The sequence below is a fragment of the Mustela lutreola genome, chromosome 3 (assembly GCF_030435805.1).
Source record: "Mustela lutreola isolate mMusLut2 chromosome 3, mMusLut2.pri, whole genome shotgun sequence".
Lineage (NCBI taxonomy): Eukaryota > Metazoa > Chordata > Mammalia > Carnivora > Mustelidae > Mustela > Mustela lutreola.
In genome coordinates this window covers 58,343,681-58,360,811 of record NC_081292.1, presented here as the reverse complement: position 1 = coordinate 58,360,811, position 17,131 = coordinate 58,343,681, and the positions used below count along the sequence as shown (strand labels likewise).

The 17,131-nt window shown below is 33.6% G+C and overlaps 1 protein-coding gene across 4 annotated transcripts in view; it reads left to right on the top strand.

The window, feature by feature from the left end:
• Positions 1 to 17,131, top strand: part of HNF4G (hepatocyte nuclear factor 4 gamma) — a 122,816-nt gene that overhangs the window by 83,634 nt on the left and 22,051 nt on the right. For 2 of the 4 annotated variants that reach the window (XM_059166183.1, XM_059166185.1), the window contains exon 2: positions 15,165 to 15,336. In XM_059166183.1, coding sequence (XP_059022166.1) covers positions 15,191 to 15,336 — 146 coding nt within the window. In that variant the 5' untranslated portion in view covers positions 15,165 to 15,190. Of the gene's footprint in view, positions 1 to 11,905; positions 12,008 to 12,041; positions 12,242 to 15,164; positions 15,337 to 17,131 lie in introns of those variants that run through there. The other 2 variants (XM_059166184.1, XM_059166182.1) reach the window with 2 other exon arrangements.

The window sequence follows — 17,131 nt, the reverse complement described above, 5'->3', positions numbered from 1 at the left end:
ATAAAACACGTTGATCCCATTGCTATATATATAATAAACTAATTGTCCCAATATTCTGGACCCTAGTAATGAACAATAAATAAAAAAGTGGAGAGGTATCTATGTGAATCTTCTTTGAGTACATTGAATGTAGGGAAAGCTCATATGTGCAGTGTCAGTATATAAGAAACTAGTAGTATATCAGGAACTGGAGAGTTATTGAAGTTTTTTTTTTCTTTTTATAGTAATGAGAGTCAATGGATTTTTTTTTAAAACCTCTCCCAAATCCATAATACTGAAGCGTGTACTAAACTTAGTAAAAAGGTTCCCAAGACATTTCATTAACAAAATAAATTGATTATAACTGACCAGAAAAAAATAACTGTCTATTTGCTCTTCTGTAATTTTCATAAAACTGTCAATAATTGTCACTTCTAAGAATATTCTTAATGGTCTGCTGTCTATATAGTGAAAACATTTAACAGAAGACACTTTATGTGGACTACCTTAAACTGCTAGAAATAGTAACACTTCCTTAAGATACAATCTTCCAGCAGATTAATTTTTATACTCCTTATTGAAGTATAATAGATACATTAGCATAGCTTGATAAATTTTTGCAACTTTACAATCCCTTGTAGCCACAGATTAGAGTTTGAACACAGAGATATGAGCACCTTTTTGAAACCAATGATATATACACATTTCATGTGGATTGACTTTCTATTAATATATTCATTAAATAAAATTTTATGTTACATGTATTATATGCATAGTATTATACTAGGTACAATAAAAAATATAAATGACTAGGTAAGATTATAACTCTGGAAAGAGGTGCTGAGTTTGGAGACAATGAAAGGAAATGTCAGTCAAAACTCAAAACGTTCTATAATTACATACCCAACCTCATCATCCCCCATGAGGAGAAAAGACTCAATTACAAGATCAGTCTGTCTGATTAAAATGATTGTCTTGAGAAATGTATCATTATTTAGTGTTGTATAGTGAGTAGTTTTGAAAACCTACATTATATATTTATGTCCATGTTATATGCTTTTTAAGTCGTTAGAGTCATACTTTTTTGTATCAGAATGTTAACATTATAAAATGCATATTTTAGAAACAGTTGCCTATATACAGAATAGAATATACATAGTAAAATGAATGAGGGAGAGGAGGGAGCAAGTGAAAGATTGGGAGCTATTGCAATAGCTCACACAGGAAGTGATTGCATCTTGAATTAGGAAGACTGGGAATGAATAGGTAGGGATAAATGAGAAATGTGTTACTTAGGATAAACCTGACTTGGTCATTGAATTGATAAGATTAAAGTGGACAAAATTTGCTGTTCATTGTTAAGATTGTGTGTGTGTATATGTGATATTACTGGAAGAATAATTATACTAAGATAAAGTCAACAAAATCAGAAAGGAAAGCTTTTTGTTTCCTCCAAGTAAATGGTTCCACTTTATATATAAAACTTTATGTGTATATGTATATCTGTGTATATGTATATAACGTGCAATGACCTGTTTCACAATAATAAGAGTTCGGGGATAATATTTTTTGGCAATTCTGATACTCTTGATGTAATTTTAACCAACGACAATATCCAGAATCTGCTCCAGTAATATTTCAGCCTTAACAGACAAATGTTATCATCTCCAAACTACCTCTGAAACCTGGAAAGGCTTGGATGGAGGCACCTGACATTTCACCTCTAAACCAGCTAGTTCTGTAGGCTCACCTGGCTCGCTACTTCACAGTAACCAGATTGAAGTTTTTGGCCCTCACTTAGAATACTGTGGAAAATTTACTGAATATGACTGAAAGCTTTCTAAGGTGAAAGGATTAATCAAAAACTGCCTGGCTCAATTGGTAGAGAATGTGACTGTTGATCTCAGGGTCATGATCTCTGTGCCCACAGTGGGCATAGAATTTACGTAAAAAACACCAAGGATATAAAATTACATTTTGTAGTGGAGTACTCATTGTAATAAAATTTTGGATATGGTGAGTGCTGTGAAGTGTGTAAGCCTGATGATTCACAGACTTGTACCCCTGGGACAAATAATACATTACATGTTAATAAAAATAATTAATAAAAAATTCAAAAAAATTTGGAATTATTTTTCTAAATAGTGATGGTAATTTTAAGTGCATGAGATTCTGAAAGAAAATAGAAGAGCAGCAAGCTAAAAAATGAGCATTTATGAGGTAGATAAGGAAGAGAAAAAGAGGGAGTTGCCCCACAGGTAAAGGAGAAATCAGGATAATATAAATTTAAATAAAAACAGTTATTGTATTTGGTAAGTCGGGGTTAGATTTCAAGGGAAGCTAATGAAACTTCAGTTTCAAAGGACGTCACTTGTCTGAGCCCCTTCTGGACCCTGTCCAAGCCTTCTAGAAATTTATTTCTAGAAATTTATTTCTCTTCAAGAGTTCTATCAAAACTGTATAAGCTTCAGCTCTGTGAAAAATAGATCAGATACTATATAGTTTTACTGTATAGTTTTTCTACTTGATATTAGTTTTTACTCATTTAAAATACAGTGGTAATACCATAAAATTATTATGATGTGCTCTTAACACTTAATCAAAACAATCTTTGCCCCCAGTATTCTGATACAAATACTCATTTATTTAAATTTTACAGATATTCATTGTTTAAATTTTTCCAGAGGCCTATGTTTCTAACCTTAATTTGGTTGTTCTTTTTCATTTTCCTTTCCACAGCTGGAGGGAGAACAGTTAGAAGAAAATATTTCTGCTATCATGATGCATATTAATCACTGAAAAGTGAAATTACCCTCATTAATGTTAGTGTAACAGTATTTACCTGAACAAACATTCCATTTACTATCATATTCCAGTATCACAGTGAAATTACTGGCTGACTTTTTAAAAAAGATTTATTTATCTATATTGGGGGCAAGGGCACAAGGGAGAGGGAGAGAAACAGTTGAGTAAACTCCAAGCTGAGCATGGACCCTGATTCTGGGCTCGACCTGAGCCAAAACCAAGGGCGAGACGCTTAACCAACTATGCCACCCAGGTGCATCAGGCTGAATTTTTTTTTTTTTTCTTACGAAAGATATTTAGAATTAGGTTTCTTACTTTTAGGGTTCTAGAATCGAAAGGTTATTATTTGGTTTCTTGTAGCAAATAACAAACATTAAGAGATTATATCAACAAAAATGGACAAACCTAAAAGCGAAAGGATTTATTAATACATACCAGTTGTTTCTTTACATTTAAGCCCAAATATCTATAACAGAAACATAGTCGCATAGCTTTTTTAAAATTTAATCTAAGAAATTTATATATTTATTTAATTACATATATAATTACATAATTATATTATATTATAATTATATTAATTATATATATATAATTTAAGAAATATATATATATATGAAAGACTACAAAGGACTTTGTAATTCTCAGGAAATTTTCTTTGTTTCAATGTATAATTAATATGTTACACAGCCAATGAATATCTTGCCTTTTATTGCATATTGAAAATCTCAGTAACACATATACATATGTATGGTGGTTCTTCATTATTTGCAGGTTCCGTGATTGCAAATATGCCTGCTTACTACTGTATATTTCTAACCTCAAAATCAATACTCAAGGTCCATTTGCAGGCATTCTTGGATCTGCTGACTGGTGAAAAGTATGAGTTGCTCAATAGGCTTGTGCCCAGTTGAGATCATGCAAGGCAATGCTCTGCCTTCTTCTTTCAGCTCTCATACCAGTAAATGTCCTTTTCGCAACATATTTAATGCCATGGTTTTCTCATTTGTGTGTGTTTTGTTTTGTTTTGTTTGGTGATTTTGCTATTTAAAATGACTCTTAAGTGTAGTACTAAAGTACTGTCTAGTGTTTCTAATGCAAGAACTCTGAAAAATATGTTTTAGATAAGCTTCGTTCAGGCATGAGTTAATAATGCTGTTGGCTACAAGTTCAATGTTAATGAATATGAGGGGTCTTAAAACAGAAACCCACATAAACCAAGGTTGCAAATTGGCTGATAAAAATCTGGTCAGAGGCTCACAGGTACTTAACCCTCTATTTCTCCTAGGAGCAGAGGTTCTATTTCCCAGTTCAGTTTTTGCAGTATTGTCCCTCTGAAATTCCTAAGAGAACACAACTGTGTAAAATAAGACAGTCACTGAAGAATCAGTGAATAGGAGGGTTTATACCTCTTTGCAGGTAAACAGATTTACATTTTTCAGTCCAGCTTTGTGGATCCAGTGGAAAGTGGTTTTCATTATTCATCTCTTTATAAAGATATAAATTGTTATTATTATTGCTACTGCTGTTGTTATTATTTATTATTATTATGTGATTATAAGTTTATTATTTATTATTATTATTATGTGATTATAAGTTTCATGAGGGCAGGGATTTTCTTTGTTCATGTGAAAATACTCAGTGACTAGAAAAGTTCTTGGCATACAAAATATACTTACATGTTCAATATAAATTCTCTCCTGTCTCAAAGTTAATTATTCACATATGTATTTTGTTAATACATTCAGTAAGTATTTGGGGAGTGTGGCAGACTCCTCATGTGACAGACAATATTCTAGGCCCTAGAGATACAATAATGAATAAAGAGTAACTTGAATGAATAGTAAATAAAGAGTAACTTACAGCTGAAAGCAGTGGTTTCTAGACTTCATTGCACATTGGAATCACTTACAAATCTTTTAAAACTCTGATATTGGGGCACCTGGGTGGCTCAGTGGATTAAAGCCTCTGCCTTCGGCTCAGGTCATGATCCCAGGGTCCTGGGATCGAGCCCCGCTTCGGGCTCTCTGTTTAGCGGGAAGCCTGCTTCCCTTCCTCTCTCTTTGCCTGTCTGTGATCTCTCTCTCTATCAAATAAATACATAAAATATTAAAAAAAAAAAAAACTCTGATACCTGACTCCATCCTATGTTCTGATTTAATTAACATATGATGCAACTTGGGCCTTGTGGTCTTTAGAAATTTTCCAGATGATTCTATTGTGCAGCAAAATTTCTGAATCACTGGCCTAATGTATAAGTTAAACATTAAACAAGTACAAATTACTTGAGAGCGATAATAGCCTGTTACTTTAATTTTGAAATAATAGTTTGCTAAAAGCCACGAGCTTACCTGTTAATATCATTTTAATTTGGTCCTGTGTTTTTATTCCAAAAGGAACACTTCATTATGGTATATTCAAAAAATCAGTTGCTTTTTTCAAAAAGAAATCTATTTAAAAGGAGGTGAAATAAATTTAGTATAACTACCTTTATTAAATGGAGAGGCAAATATTACTTAGTTTTCTCTAAATTAAGTGTCATGTTAAGGCGCCTGGGTGCCTGGGAGGCTCAGTGGGTTAAAGCCTCTGCCTTCGGCTCAAGTCATGATCTCAGGGTCCTGGGATCGAGCCCCAAAGCAGGCTCTCTGCTCAGCAGGGAGCCTGCTTCCCTCTCTCTCTCTCTCTCTGCCTGCCTCTATGCTTACTTGTGATCTCTGTCTGTCAAATAAATAAATAAAATCTTTAAAAAAAAGAAGTCACATTAATATGTTCTTCCTGTGTATATAAAAAAGCTTGAAAGAGCATGCATTTATGTGTGTATGGTGTGTTACGACATTTTTTGAATGAAGAAACAGTAACTTACATATTTATATAGAGGTAGGGGTGGATGGATGGATGGATGGATGGATATCTGGATGGATAGATTGGGCTCCAAGATAGTAAATTTACAGTCATAGTACATTTGTTCAAAATGTTCAAATCTAACTGCACTCAGCATAGTAAAACTGCTGCTATTTTTATTAAATATTATACCTCTTCAGAACATACTTGAAATAGGTACTGACCCAAACTGACAACTTCCTTCTCTTCATTTTGCATAATGCAGCAACTTTGGTATCAGAGTGCCACCACAATCTTGAATATTCTGACTAACTTCGCTGAGTTTGCAGTGGCAACAATGGTAATACCCATTGTAAAAAGGCAATGCAGAAATAAGTGACTGTCGAATCCTAACGTTCCTTATATCCAGACTTTTTTTATTTTCCTTACCAGTATAATCTATATTTCAGTTAATAATTTAGTACTAATCAGCTCCTTATCTCCTGAAAAGGAGAGTCTGTTTTGAATCACAAGGCAACTGACCTTGAAGGCAGGTTTAATATATGCAGATTTCTCCTATCACTTCTCCCCTGTTCCTCAGAATGTTTTCTTGGTTACATTTATGTCTGGGCTGTGCAGTACCCCTTGGTCTATCCTAACAGTAACTGATTTCATGCTAATACAGTCTCTACTCTTTAGTTTTAGGCTTTACATTTATTTATATAACTGCTTTTAAATAATCTGATCTTTTAATGAGAAAAAAGGAAATAATATGAATATTTGAGACAGTTGTGCATATTATAAAGAATAGTAACATATTTTTAAACAAATTCAGCTATTTCATAAGATGCTGTTTATCTCTGTGCAGTGTACTTAGATTTTTCTATAAAATGGCACTTTTTAGTAGTGATGGGAGTTATTTGCATTGATCAGATAAATGGTGAATCTAAAATAAAGATTTACAGTTGCTTCCTTGGGCTATAGTCATGAATTAAAGAGCAATGTAAATTGAACAGTGAGCTATGGATAATTATACTTATTCACAGAGAATTATAACAATATGTAAACAAAATCTATAGAAGCTCAGTTTAAGTGTGAAAATTTTTCATCAATTTTAGGATAGAGGTGTGTTCCAGAAATAATAATAGTGGACATTTTTTAATGTTGGGAATGACTGATTAGGCAAGTCATGTGGTCATTCCGATCATTGCATGATCATCAGAAAAAGAAGAAAGAAAAGACAAGGAGAATTGTTTTGGTTTATATAAAAATGCTATATAATCTGGACTTTAAGAAAGGAATTATGAAGCTCTTTGAAAATAGAATCCCATCATTACAGCCAGTGCCAAACTTCTTTCTTTGCACGTCAGTAATAGCAACTTGCTTTGACAATTAAAATGTCTATTTTCGTTTGTTTTAATTTTTTAATATGCTTGTTTCTCTCAAGCATAATGAGAGAAACAAGCATATTAAATGAAGTTATTTTTGAAAAGTGAAAAGTAGCTTTGCTTTAAATGAATCCTTAATTCTCCACTTAATGGTTTCCTTACATTGAAAACTATCCATTGATGTGGATAGTTTTTATTCTTCATCTAACTTTTAGGGATCACATTTATTTAATCTTCATACTTGAAAAGGTAGAATATGGAAACAAGAGAAACTACTAATGTGCTTTTGGGGTTAATATGTTATTTTTGGTAATGAAAATTAACCTCAAAGAAATCAGATTACAGGAAAAAGTTTATTAACTCTAACTTTATTTTATTTTATTTTTTTTATTTTTTTTTTAATTTTTTATTTTTTATAAACATATATTTTTTATATACATATATTTTTATCCCCAGGTCTTTGAATCACCAGGTTTAAAATGAAATGTTTTAATATTGATATTAACATTCCAGATTATTTTCGTGAAAATTATTTTTCATAATTTAAAATAGAAAACCTGTTAATAAAACAAAAATACTTTTTATGAAAATTCTTTTATGAAAATAACCTTGATTTTTATTAGCCTGTTTTCTATTTTAAAACATGCTATGAAGGAATGATTAAATTAAATATGAAATATAGAACAATTTAACAGACTTAATAGTCTTACAGATAAGATAGAAATGTTTCTGCTATTATCTTGGATAGTCAATAGTGAACTGAGTTCTTGTCTTCTTTAAACACCATATAGTTTTCATTTATGTTGCTCTAAAGAAATTTAAATAAATATTTCACATGTCGGTTTAGAAAACCATTGCTCTAAGAGAAACATTTTTCAGGAATATTAGTTATGCTTTTTAATATTGACCTTTTACCTACAACTAATAGTGTTTTTCTCTCTGGAGTGAACTACCCTACACTGGGGCTAAGAAGGTACATCTTGGCCCACAAACCATGATAACACTAACATTTTGCTCAGCTTACAGAACATATACTACAAAGTGACCTCTGTTAAGGGAGATTTTCAGTAGGTCATAGTTTATCACATGTACTATATTTTTGGATCTAGATTAAGTTAATATAATTCTACGTTAGCAAATATATGCTACTTACTATAAATTACTATCTTAGGAATTAACATGAATTTTTGATGTTTTTCCCAATTAAACCTTTAGAAATAAGCTTAAAAGTACTCATAAATTTATGCTGAATATAGGGTTTAGTAAGTTCCATTTATTTAAGGATAATTATTTCTCTATCACCTAGGCATAAAATTAATATAGTTCTCTTAATAACTACTTAAGCTTTTAATCTAATGTAGCCTTAATGAATTTTACCCATAAGAAGTACTTGGTAAAGCAATAATGAAAGACTCCCTGTGTGGTGTCCATCTGTCTTTTTCCCGAAAATACCTGAATTTTAATGTGAAAATATGCAAACAAATACCATAAATGTTTTATGTAGCTAAGGTTTATACAATTAAATTATATAATTTTATTTTGTTCAATTATGCTATGCACGTTTCCAAAAATCACATATCCTAAATTATGTATATTCCACAATCACTATAGCATAAAAAACACAAAAAATACTAAAGAATGTGATACTTCCTCAGATTATGATGCATAATTAAAAATCCAAAAGTAACCATGACTAAAACTTTTTCTCTGTGACCTTTTCTTCTTTTCCTTTTTTTTTCTTTTCTTTCACATCCATCTTGCTGTCCTTTTCCTACTTTTTTTTTAAGCAAATAAAAATATTCTCAATTTAGCCTAATTAATTTTGGAAGTAGAGAAGAGGTATTGGTCATATACGAAAGTAATTAACAAGCTATCTCATGTTAAAATCAATACAAGAAAAACTCTAATCTCCCTTTAGCCAACTCCCTGAGTTAACTCGGGTTTTGAACTTCCTTTTGTGGAACATACTCATTAGTTTTCAGAGTAGGTTGACTTCCTTAAGTAGTAGGCACCTTTTTTTGTTTGTACCATTAACTGTTCTATTCTACATTTTTTCTGATTACTGCTAAGGTAGATCATTTCCCCATGATTTTCTTCATAAATCTATTTTATTTTAATTTAGTAAGAACATTTAACATCTACTCTTTTAACAAATTTTTAACTTACAGTATAATATTATTGACAGTTAGGATGCTGTATGATTATCTATAGCTTATTCCTCTTGCTTAACTGAAATTTTATACTTTTTAATTAATCACTCCCCATTTCTCCATCCTCCTGGCCCCTGGCAACCATAGTTCTTCTCATTGAATCTGTAGGTTTGACTATAGATTTCTCATATTGGTGTAATCATGTAGTAGCTCTTTCTGTGACTGGCTTATTTTATTTAGCATCACGTTTTGAAGGTTTATCTATGGTGTAGTGTGTATCAATAGTTTATTCCTTTTTAAGGCTGAATAGTATTTCATTGTATGGCACACTTTCTCTGTCCATCCATTTGTGGACACTTATATTTTTTCCATCTTGGCTATTGGGAAAAGTGTTGCAGTGTCCCCTGACCATCTGACCAACTGTATATAGTTATCAAAGGTCAATTGTATTTGTTATGTAGCATGGTTATGTCATTTGCTCTTCTTATTTCATCACCTTCTAGTTAAACATTGCATAATTTACTGAAGCCTGAGTATTAAAAGAGATTTTTTTTTTCCCAACAAAAACCTAGTGGATACTTTGGAAGTGGATAAAAGCAAGTGGATTAAAATATATAAAGTATTTTTAAAAAGTATAAAATTTTAAAAGGCTTCTGCATTTAGGTTTTACTGATAGCTTTGACTTTTTCCTCAATTAAAAAATAAAAATAGACATCAAAGGCAGTGTATGAGATTTATACAAACAAAAAATTTAGTAAGAAATCACAAGCAGTGAGTACTTACTCGAATAAGAAGTCTTGGTTAGCCAACAAAACAGCAGCATTTTATACATTTAAGTCGAAAACGCTATTAAGAACGGATACACCATTTTCACAATTTTCTGTTCTAATTATTTTATTTGCTGAATGAGTTCAGTGAATTACCAATCCTGGTACTTAAGACAAGAAGTCTTCTACTGTACTTTGTAATTTATTCAAGAATATAGAACATAAAGAGTTTTCTCTTCACTGGACTGAACCTGACTGGATGCTGTGGGTGTTTCCACATCTGAGTATCATTAGGAAGACAAACTACCCACTTGAGGTGATATGCCTGCTATTTGGATCTGCTTTATCTTCTGGAAATTCTCAAGTTTTTACTCTATAGAATGAAAAAAAAAAATTTACAATAACATGGATGGGAAACAGGTTTCATCTTGAAAGCCAGCTCTGATTAATTGCTAGTGACTGCTTGAGGATCTGTGCTGGGATGAAGTGTAGCTCCTTCCCCCTTCAAGGAAAATGCCCTGGCCCAATAGTGATGCCCCCCCCCCCCGGGGGATGCAGGATGGAGTAGAACAATAAACTATGACAGCACTGTTCTTCTGAGCTATATCCACATTTTTCTTAGTGTTTTGAGTTCTGTAAATGAATGACTCTCTACCTTTCTCTTTTCTTCTTTTCCTTCTTTTGGGACACCTTTATGGGTGATATTCCTCAGCCTTATTTAGTTACCACATAGATGAGAAAGACTGTGAGCTATGCACAATTCACTGCCTTGGTTCACACAGGAAACATGTCTGTGTTACTTCTTCACAAGTGAGAACTAATTCATGCGAATGAAAACCACGGGATTCTCTTGCTGTCCACATCTCCCAAAATGAATAAATACAGTTAGCCTTCACTAAAGAGAATCAAGTCCCTAAAATGTATCCCTCAGATACAATCCTCGCAATTAGGAGTGCTACAGAATATGAAGGCAAGTGAACTATTCAGTGATCACTGTTGAGTTAATTAGTGAATCTGATTGCTAAAATGACTCCACTATTTTCTTCACAAATTCTTCACATTGTTTTGAGTATATTTTAAGAGGCTGGGCTTCCTATGAAAAATGTAACAATTTTCTAACATACAATATTCACAAGGTTTATGGTATTAAGAAATTGAATAAGAACTATTACTTTGCCATAGTTTTTAACAAGCATAGGAAATGAGATTCTGACTTTATAATGTAAATGTGGCTTTCTTGGAAAATAAAATCAATAAATGTATTCTCAGAAGTAAAATATAATCATTGAATCCTATCTTCTAAATGTTCCCCAAATTCTAAATGTCCCTTGCCACGTGTGCGTGTAAAAGGTGTACTGTGCTATATAGATGCTAGGTATTAGAGGTTGATGATGGGAATGGATAGGTCCACACATGTTAAGGATAATTCTATTTCAGTTCAGTGCCTAGAATGTAGTAAGCATCAGAAGTCAAAAGAAATGAAAACTTACTCATGTAGCTATTTTTATAAAATGCCTACAACGTGCTAGCAACTATAGTAGTTGTGTCCTTGGGAAGTTTACAAACATTCAAGGGACACAGATTCCTAAGTAGATAGTTAAGGAGAATATGTCCAGCCGTATTAGGGTTATGTCCAGGCTTCTACTGTAATTTATCACAAATCCTTGTCATTTCAAATTATAGATGTTTTACCCCAACATAAACAAAGTTAGCTCTATTGTACAGTAAGAAAAATGGAAATTGTTAAGTGCTTATGTTAAGTGTTAACTTACAGTCTAGGCATCAGATTTATAACAGTAAAATCCCATTTTTTAGAACATGTGGTATGTGATTTCAGCCCCTTGCATGGCATAAATCATGTTACAAATACTTGAAACCCGAGAGATTCTCTTTTCTATTTTTAACTACTTAATGACATCATTTATTGTCTACTGGGAATCAATTTAGGAAATCATATTCGTCCACTAAGCACTTCAGATAAGGTGATTCCATGAAGCATTCCAAGATTATCACAAGGAATTGCTTTCATATGCCATAAAAGAGAAAGAAGTGAGCAGAATATGGCCTGCAGAGGAGTTTACAGTTTTACAGCTCCTCCCACGTAAGTCACTGTTAACAGTAACAGTTAACTTTGGATTATCACTCACAGATTGAAAAGCCCAGCAGCCATCACACACGCTGGCCTGTGGTGGCACTTGTATGTGTGTTTCTAAGTCAATGATGAGGGTATCAGAACCGATACTGGACATGGAGATGGCAAATTACAGTGAAGTATTGGACCCAACTTACACAACTTTGGAGTTTGAAACTATGCAGATTCTGTATAATTCCAATGGTGAGTCCTCATCTACTTGTAGACATAAAGGAAAGCAGGTATAATGGGAGGGGTAAGAACGGAGCTTCCCAGGTGGTCGCTCTGTATCTCCTTGCTGAAGAATCCAGGGCTTGGCTTTTAAGACTATGTATCTGCATTTCCTCACAAAATTTAAGTTAATACTGTTATGGTTCATTTATGTTGAGTCTTTAAAAGTCTAGTTTCGCGTAACAAAGTGACCTCAGAATTCTGTCATAGGCCAGTTAAGGTAAAAAGAACAGTTTCAGAAGTTACTTTATTTACTGTAAATCCCAGTGGTAAGTAACGTTGGCAGACTGGCTGTGAAGTACATTTTCTATGCGGTATTTAAAATGACATACAGAACTCTGGAGGCTTTTACTGGTTGCCTCCTCCTGTCGTTTCAGTTCTCAATGGCTGTTGATGAGAAACTTCATTTAAAATTACTTTAAGTTTTGCACTGAACCCAGTATGAAAGGAAATAAAGGCTTATATTATAACTCTACTACTTGACAAGCTAATGTTTAGCCTCACAAATCTCTTGGTATTTATGTACTGTAACTTTTTAACTTCAAATAAGGCATGGATTGCTTAGAGTTCAGGTCTTTATATAATATAGTTTATTGTTGACTTTGTATTTAGGTTTTTCCCAAGTAAATGTCTTGTCCAAGATTACTTATAATTGTCAGAACACCTCAAATCTAGTAATTATGTATACTTTGAAAAATGTGTGTGTGTGTGTGTGTGTGTGTGTGTGTGTGTGTGTGGTATAGTTCGGGATTGAGAATGTATCTTCTACTCAGGATAGGGCAACGTTCTGCTATGCTCTTCAGTTTTACAACTGCTAATCTCATTATATTTATAATAAACAACAGCTTATTAGTGGGAAGATTTTTTTAATCCTTAGAAGATAAATTCTGAAATTTTAGCACGAAGAGAATTAAAAGAAACCCTTAGTGCAAATCTTGGGAAATCACCATTTTTATTCCTTAGGTTTAGATTTGATTAAAGATATTTAATAGTATATTTGTCTCCAGAGAATCATGATTTTTTAAAAGACTGTGTATTACTAAATAAGGACAGATTTAGCATAAATATGTAACACAACTGACTTTTGCGTTGTCTACCTTGTTTTGTAATAATGTTGTTAACAATATGTAAGTTTGACTTTAAACTGGAAGCTAGGGCTGAATTTTTTTCCCATTTCCATAAATCTAGAATATAATCAATTCTAACACTTCTGTCTTATTTCTAAACCAATTTTGTTTATGTTACCAAAAAGAAAAATTCCTCACGTTAAACTCCATAACATCACATGATTAACCCTTAAACATACTCTCATTAAGGTTTTCCTTGACGAAATTATATATGGTAATGTCTGTCAGAAGTATTAGTAAGCAGAATATATGTGTTTTCACAGAATATAATTGACACATGACAGACTTTAATTTTATCTTTTGTTATATTCAAGATATGATGAGTTGTTATGTTAGAATTTAGACAGATCTAAGTTCTCTAACATCATTAAGTTTATATGCTGTAGGGAAAGGGGGTGGTAAATGAACAGACTAGTACATAATTTTTAAGAATGAAGTAGTTATTAAAAAAAAATAATTAGGGTTCTAGATTCTCCTTGGAGGGCAGATGAAGGAGGACTCTTAGATGTGTTCAGAGAATAGTTCATAGACAGAGACTGGAGCAGAAATCAGACCACCAGTTCAAAAACATCCTTGAGGAAGAACTTTCCTTCGAGGCAGGAGTAGCAAAGGTGAAGATTCAGAGATGGAAGCTGCCAACTCGAAGGAGGTTAAAAAGGCGACATTGTTGAAGAGTGAACAGGATGGAAAGTAGTACCAAGTAATGGAGTCAGAGAGGTGGGAGGGGGCTTTGACACACAAGGCTTTAAAGCAAGCCTGAGAAGCACAGGCTTTATTCTGTTTCTGAGGGTTAGGGACAGAAGACTAATAATGATGTGAATTTCTTGTTCCAAGAGCACTTTGGGGTAATAAACAGTAGGGGAGCAAGGGTGGAAACAGAAAAATTAGATAAGAGCCTATTGCAGTAATGTAGGGGAAAGAGTATAGTCGATTGGGTAAGGGTGAGCACGGTAAAAGGGTGAAAAGTTGTGAATTCGATATGTATTTCAAATATGGACTTAGATTAGATATGAACAATGACGGTGAGAATCCAATGAAGACCACCAAGTTATTGGCCCAAGGTACTGGATGGAACCATTGACTGAATGACATAGGGAAGACTGAAGGAAGAACAAATTTAAGGGGGAAAATAGAAGAGTTGTGTTTTGATACATTAATTGGCAATTCCTATTAAACTTTTTTTTTTTTTTAAGATTATTTATTTATTTATTTATTTGACAGGCGGAGATCATAAGTAGGCAGAGGCAGGCAGAGAGAGAGGGAGAAGCAGGCTCCCTGCTGAGCAGAGAGCTGGGTATGGGGCTCGATCCCAGGATCCTGGGACCATGACTTGAGCCAAAGGCAGAGGCTTAACCCTCTGAGCCACCCAGACGCCCCTCCTATTAAACTTTAAAGTGAAGTAGTTAAAAAGGTATTTGGGCATTTCAGACTGATACCCACAGATGACATCAGGGCTAGAGAGAAAATCTGGGGATTTTTCTCTCATATACATGATATTTAACATCATGGGACCAAATGGGTTTTCCCTAGGAAAGAGTATATTTGGGGGGACTTAGACCTATGGTATCCCGAAGTTTAATCTTCAGAAATATGTGAGGGAAGACTGGAATGGAAACTGGCAGAAGTGGCCAGTGGTTAAAAGGAGAGCACTAGTGTGCTCCAAGAGGTCAAGGAAATGGACTGTTTTGAGCCTGTGAATAATTAGTAGGGTAATATAAATAAGAAATACTTAGTATTAACTTGAAGGCTACTCTGCTTTTTCTTAACAGATAGCTCTGCTCCAGAGACAACAAGTATGAATACCACAGACAATGGTGTCAACTGCCTATGTGCCATATGTGGGGACCGAGCAACAGGAAAGCATTACGGAGCATCAAGCTGTGATGGGTGTAAGGGCTTCTTCAGACGCAGCATACGCAAGAGTCATGTTTATTCCTGCAGGTACTTGAGATGCTCCTTTTGAGAAAGTTATCTTTAGAGGCATTTCAAAATGGCGTGCAAGAAGTAAGGGATAAAATCAGGGCTTTTGGAGCACCCGTGTGGTTTAGTCAGTTAGCATCTGACTCTTAATTTCAGCTCAGGTCGTGATCTTGGGGTCTTGAGATTGTGCTCAGAGTCCAGCTCCCCACCCAGCATGGAGTCTGCTTATGTCTCTCCCTCTCCCCCTTCCCTCACTTATTCTCTTATTCTCTCGCTCGCTCGCTCTCTCAAATAAATAAATAAATAAATAAAATCTTTTAAGAAGTCAGAATTTTCATACAAAGTCTGTATGGAAAAAAAAAAATCTGTAAGCTGTGTTTAAAGTATGGGTATGTGGGGGGTGCCTGGGTGGCCCAGTGGGTTAAAGTCTCTGCCTTTAGCTCAGGTCATGATCCCAGGGTCCTGGGATCGAGCCCACATCGGGCTCTCTGCTCAGCAGGGAGCCTGCTTCCTCCTCTCTCTCTGCCTGCCTCTCTGCCTACTTGTAATCTCTGTCTGTCAAATAAATAAATAAAATCTTAAAAAAAAAAAAAGTATGGGTATGTGGGTGTGTATGCAGGATGCATTCCTACAGGTGGTTCTTTTTTATGAAACATTTTAGACTTATAAAACATATAAAAAAATCCACATACTTATCATCCAACCTAGACAATATAGTCGAAGCCTTTAGTGAACACACCTCCTCTATCGGTTTCTGTTTCTGTCCTCCCTCCCAGAGTAGCTACTGTCTGAAATGTGGTGTTTGTCTTTTCTTTTGTTCTTTATTGTTTTACCACATGTTCATATACCAGTGGACCTATTTAAATCTGTATTTAAATGGTTTCACAATCTGGGGGTTTTTCTGCATCTTGATTTTCTTTTTAACATCTCTACTTCCTGAGTCTTTCAAACACAATTATAAAAGTGTGGATGATTTTGGTAGCTTGTCAAAGTCAGTGAGTGAGCTTAAATTTTCAGTCTTAAAATTTTAAGTGTATTTCTCATGCCACAATTTTGCCATTGAATTCAATGTTTTGTCCAAAATATATTTAACTCTATTGTATATGTCACATATTTCTAGTAAGCTTCAAAAATATCTAGTGAACATTGTAGTACAAGTTAGGATTAGATACTCCACCTTGAATCTTCAGAATGACAGTTCTGGAATGTAGATTACATCTGTATGAAATATGGACTATTAAAAAAGTGACTGATGCTAACATAAAAATATCAATGTTTGCTCTACTGATGAGTAGCATGTATAGGATTGCTGTGTTATTTTATGAACAAACTGGACATTTAGGAAAAAGTTAATCTCCCTTACAATATGACGCCATTTGATTTCTAGGGTCTGGAAAAAGCTAATGTATAACTCTCCAAATACCTAACTAATGTTGTCTAGTAATTTTTCCAGGAGGGCTTAAAGTTGGTTAAAAAAAAAAAGTAAATCATTTACTTTAAAATCTTCTTGATAAACAAAAAAGTATATTTACATGAGTCTTGCTTTTATGTACATTAAAGCTCTAGATATAAAAAAAAAACCATGTAGATTCCCTCATTAAAAACATTTTCTCTATGATTACATTAAATATTCAGTGATTTTACAAAATTTACAAAATTAACAGTGATAATAAACACAACATAACATGTAAACAATATATTTTGAGTCATATGTTCTGTTAAAGATGAAATACGTATATATGAAAAATAGTGTGATTCAAACAACTAAATTCAACAAAGACTTTTAAGAATCAAAATATCAGCACCATTGGCTTTC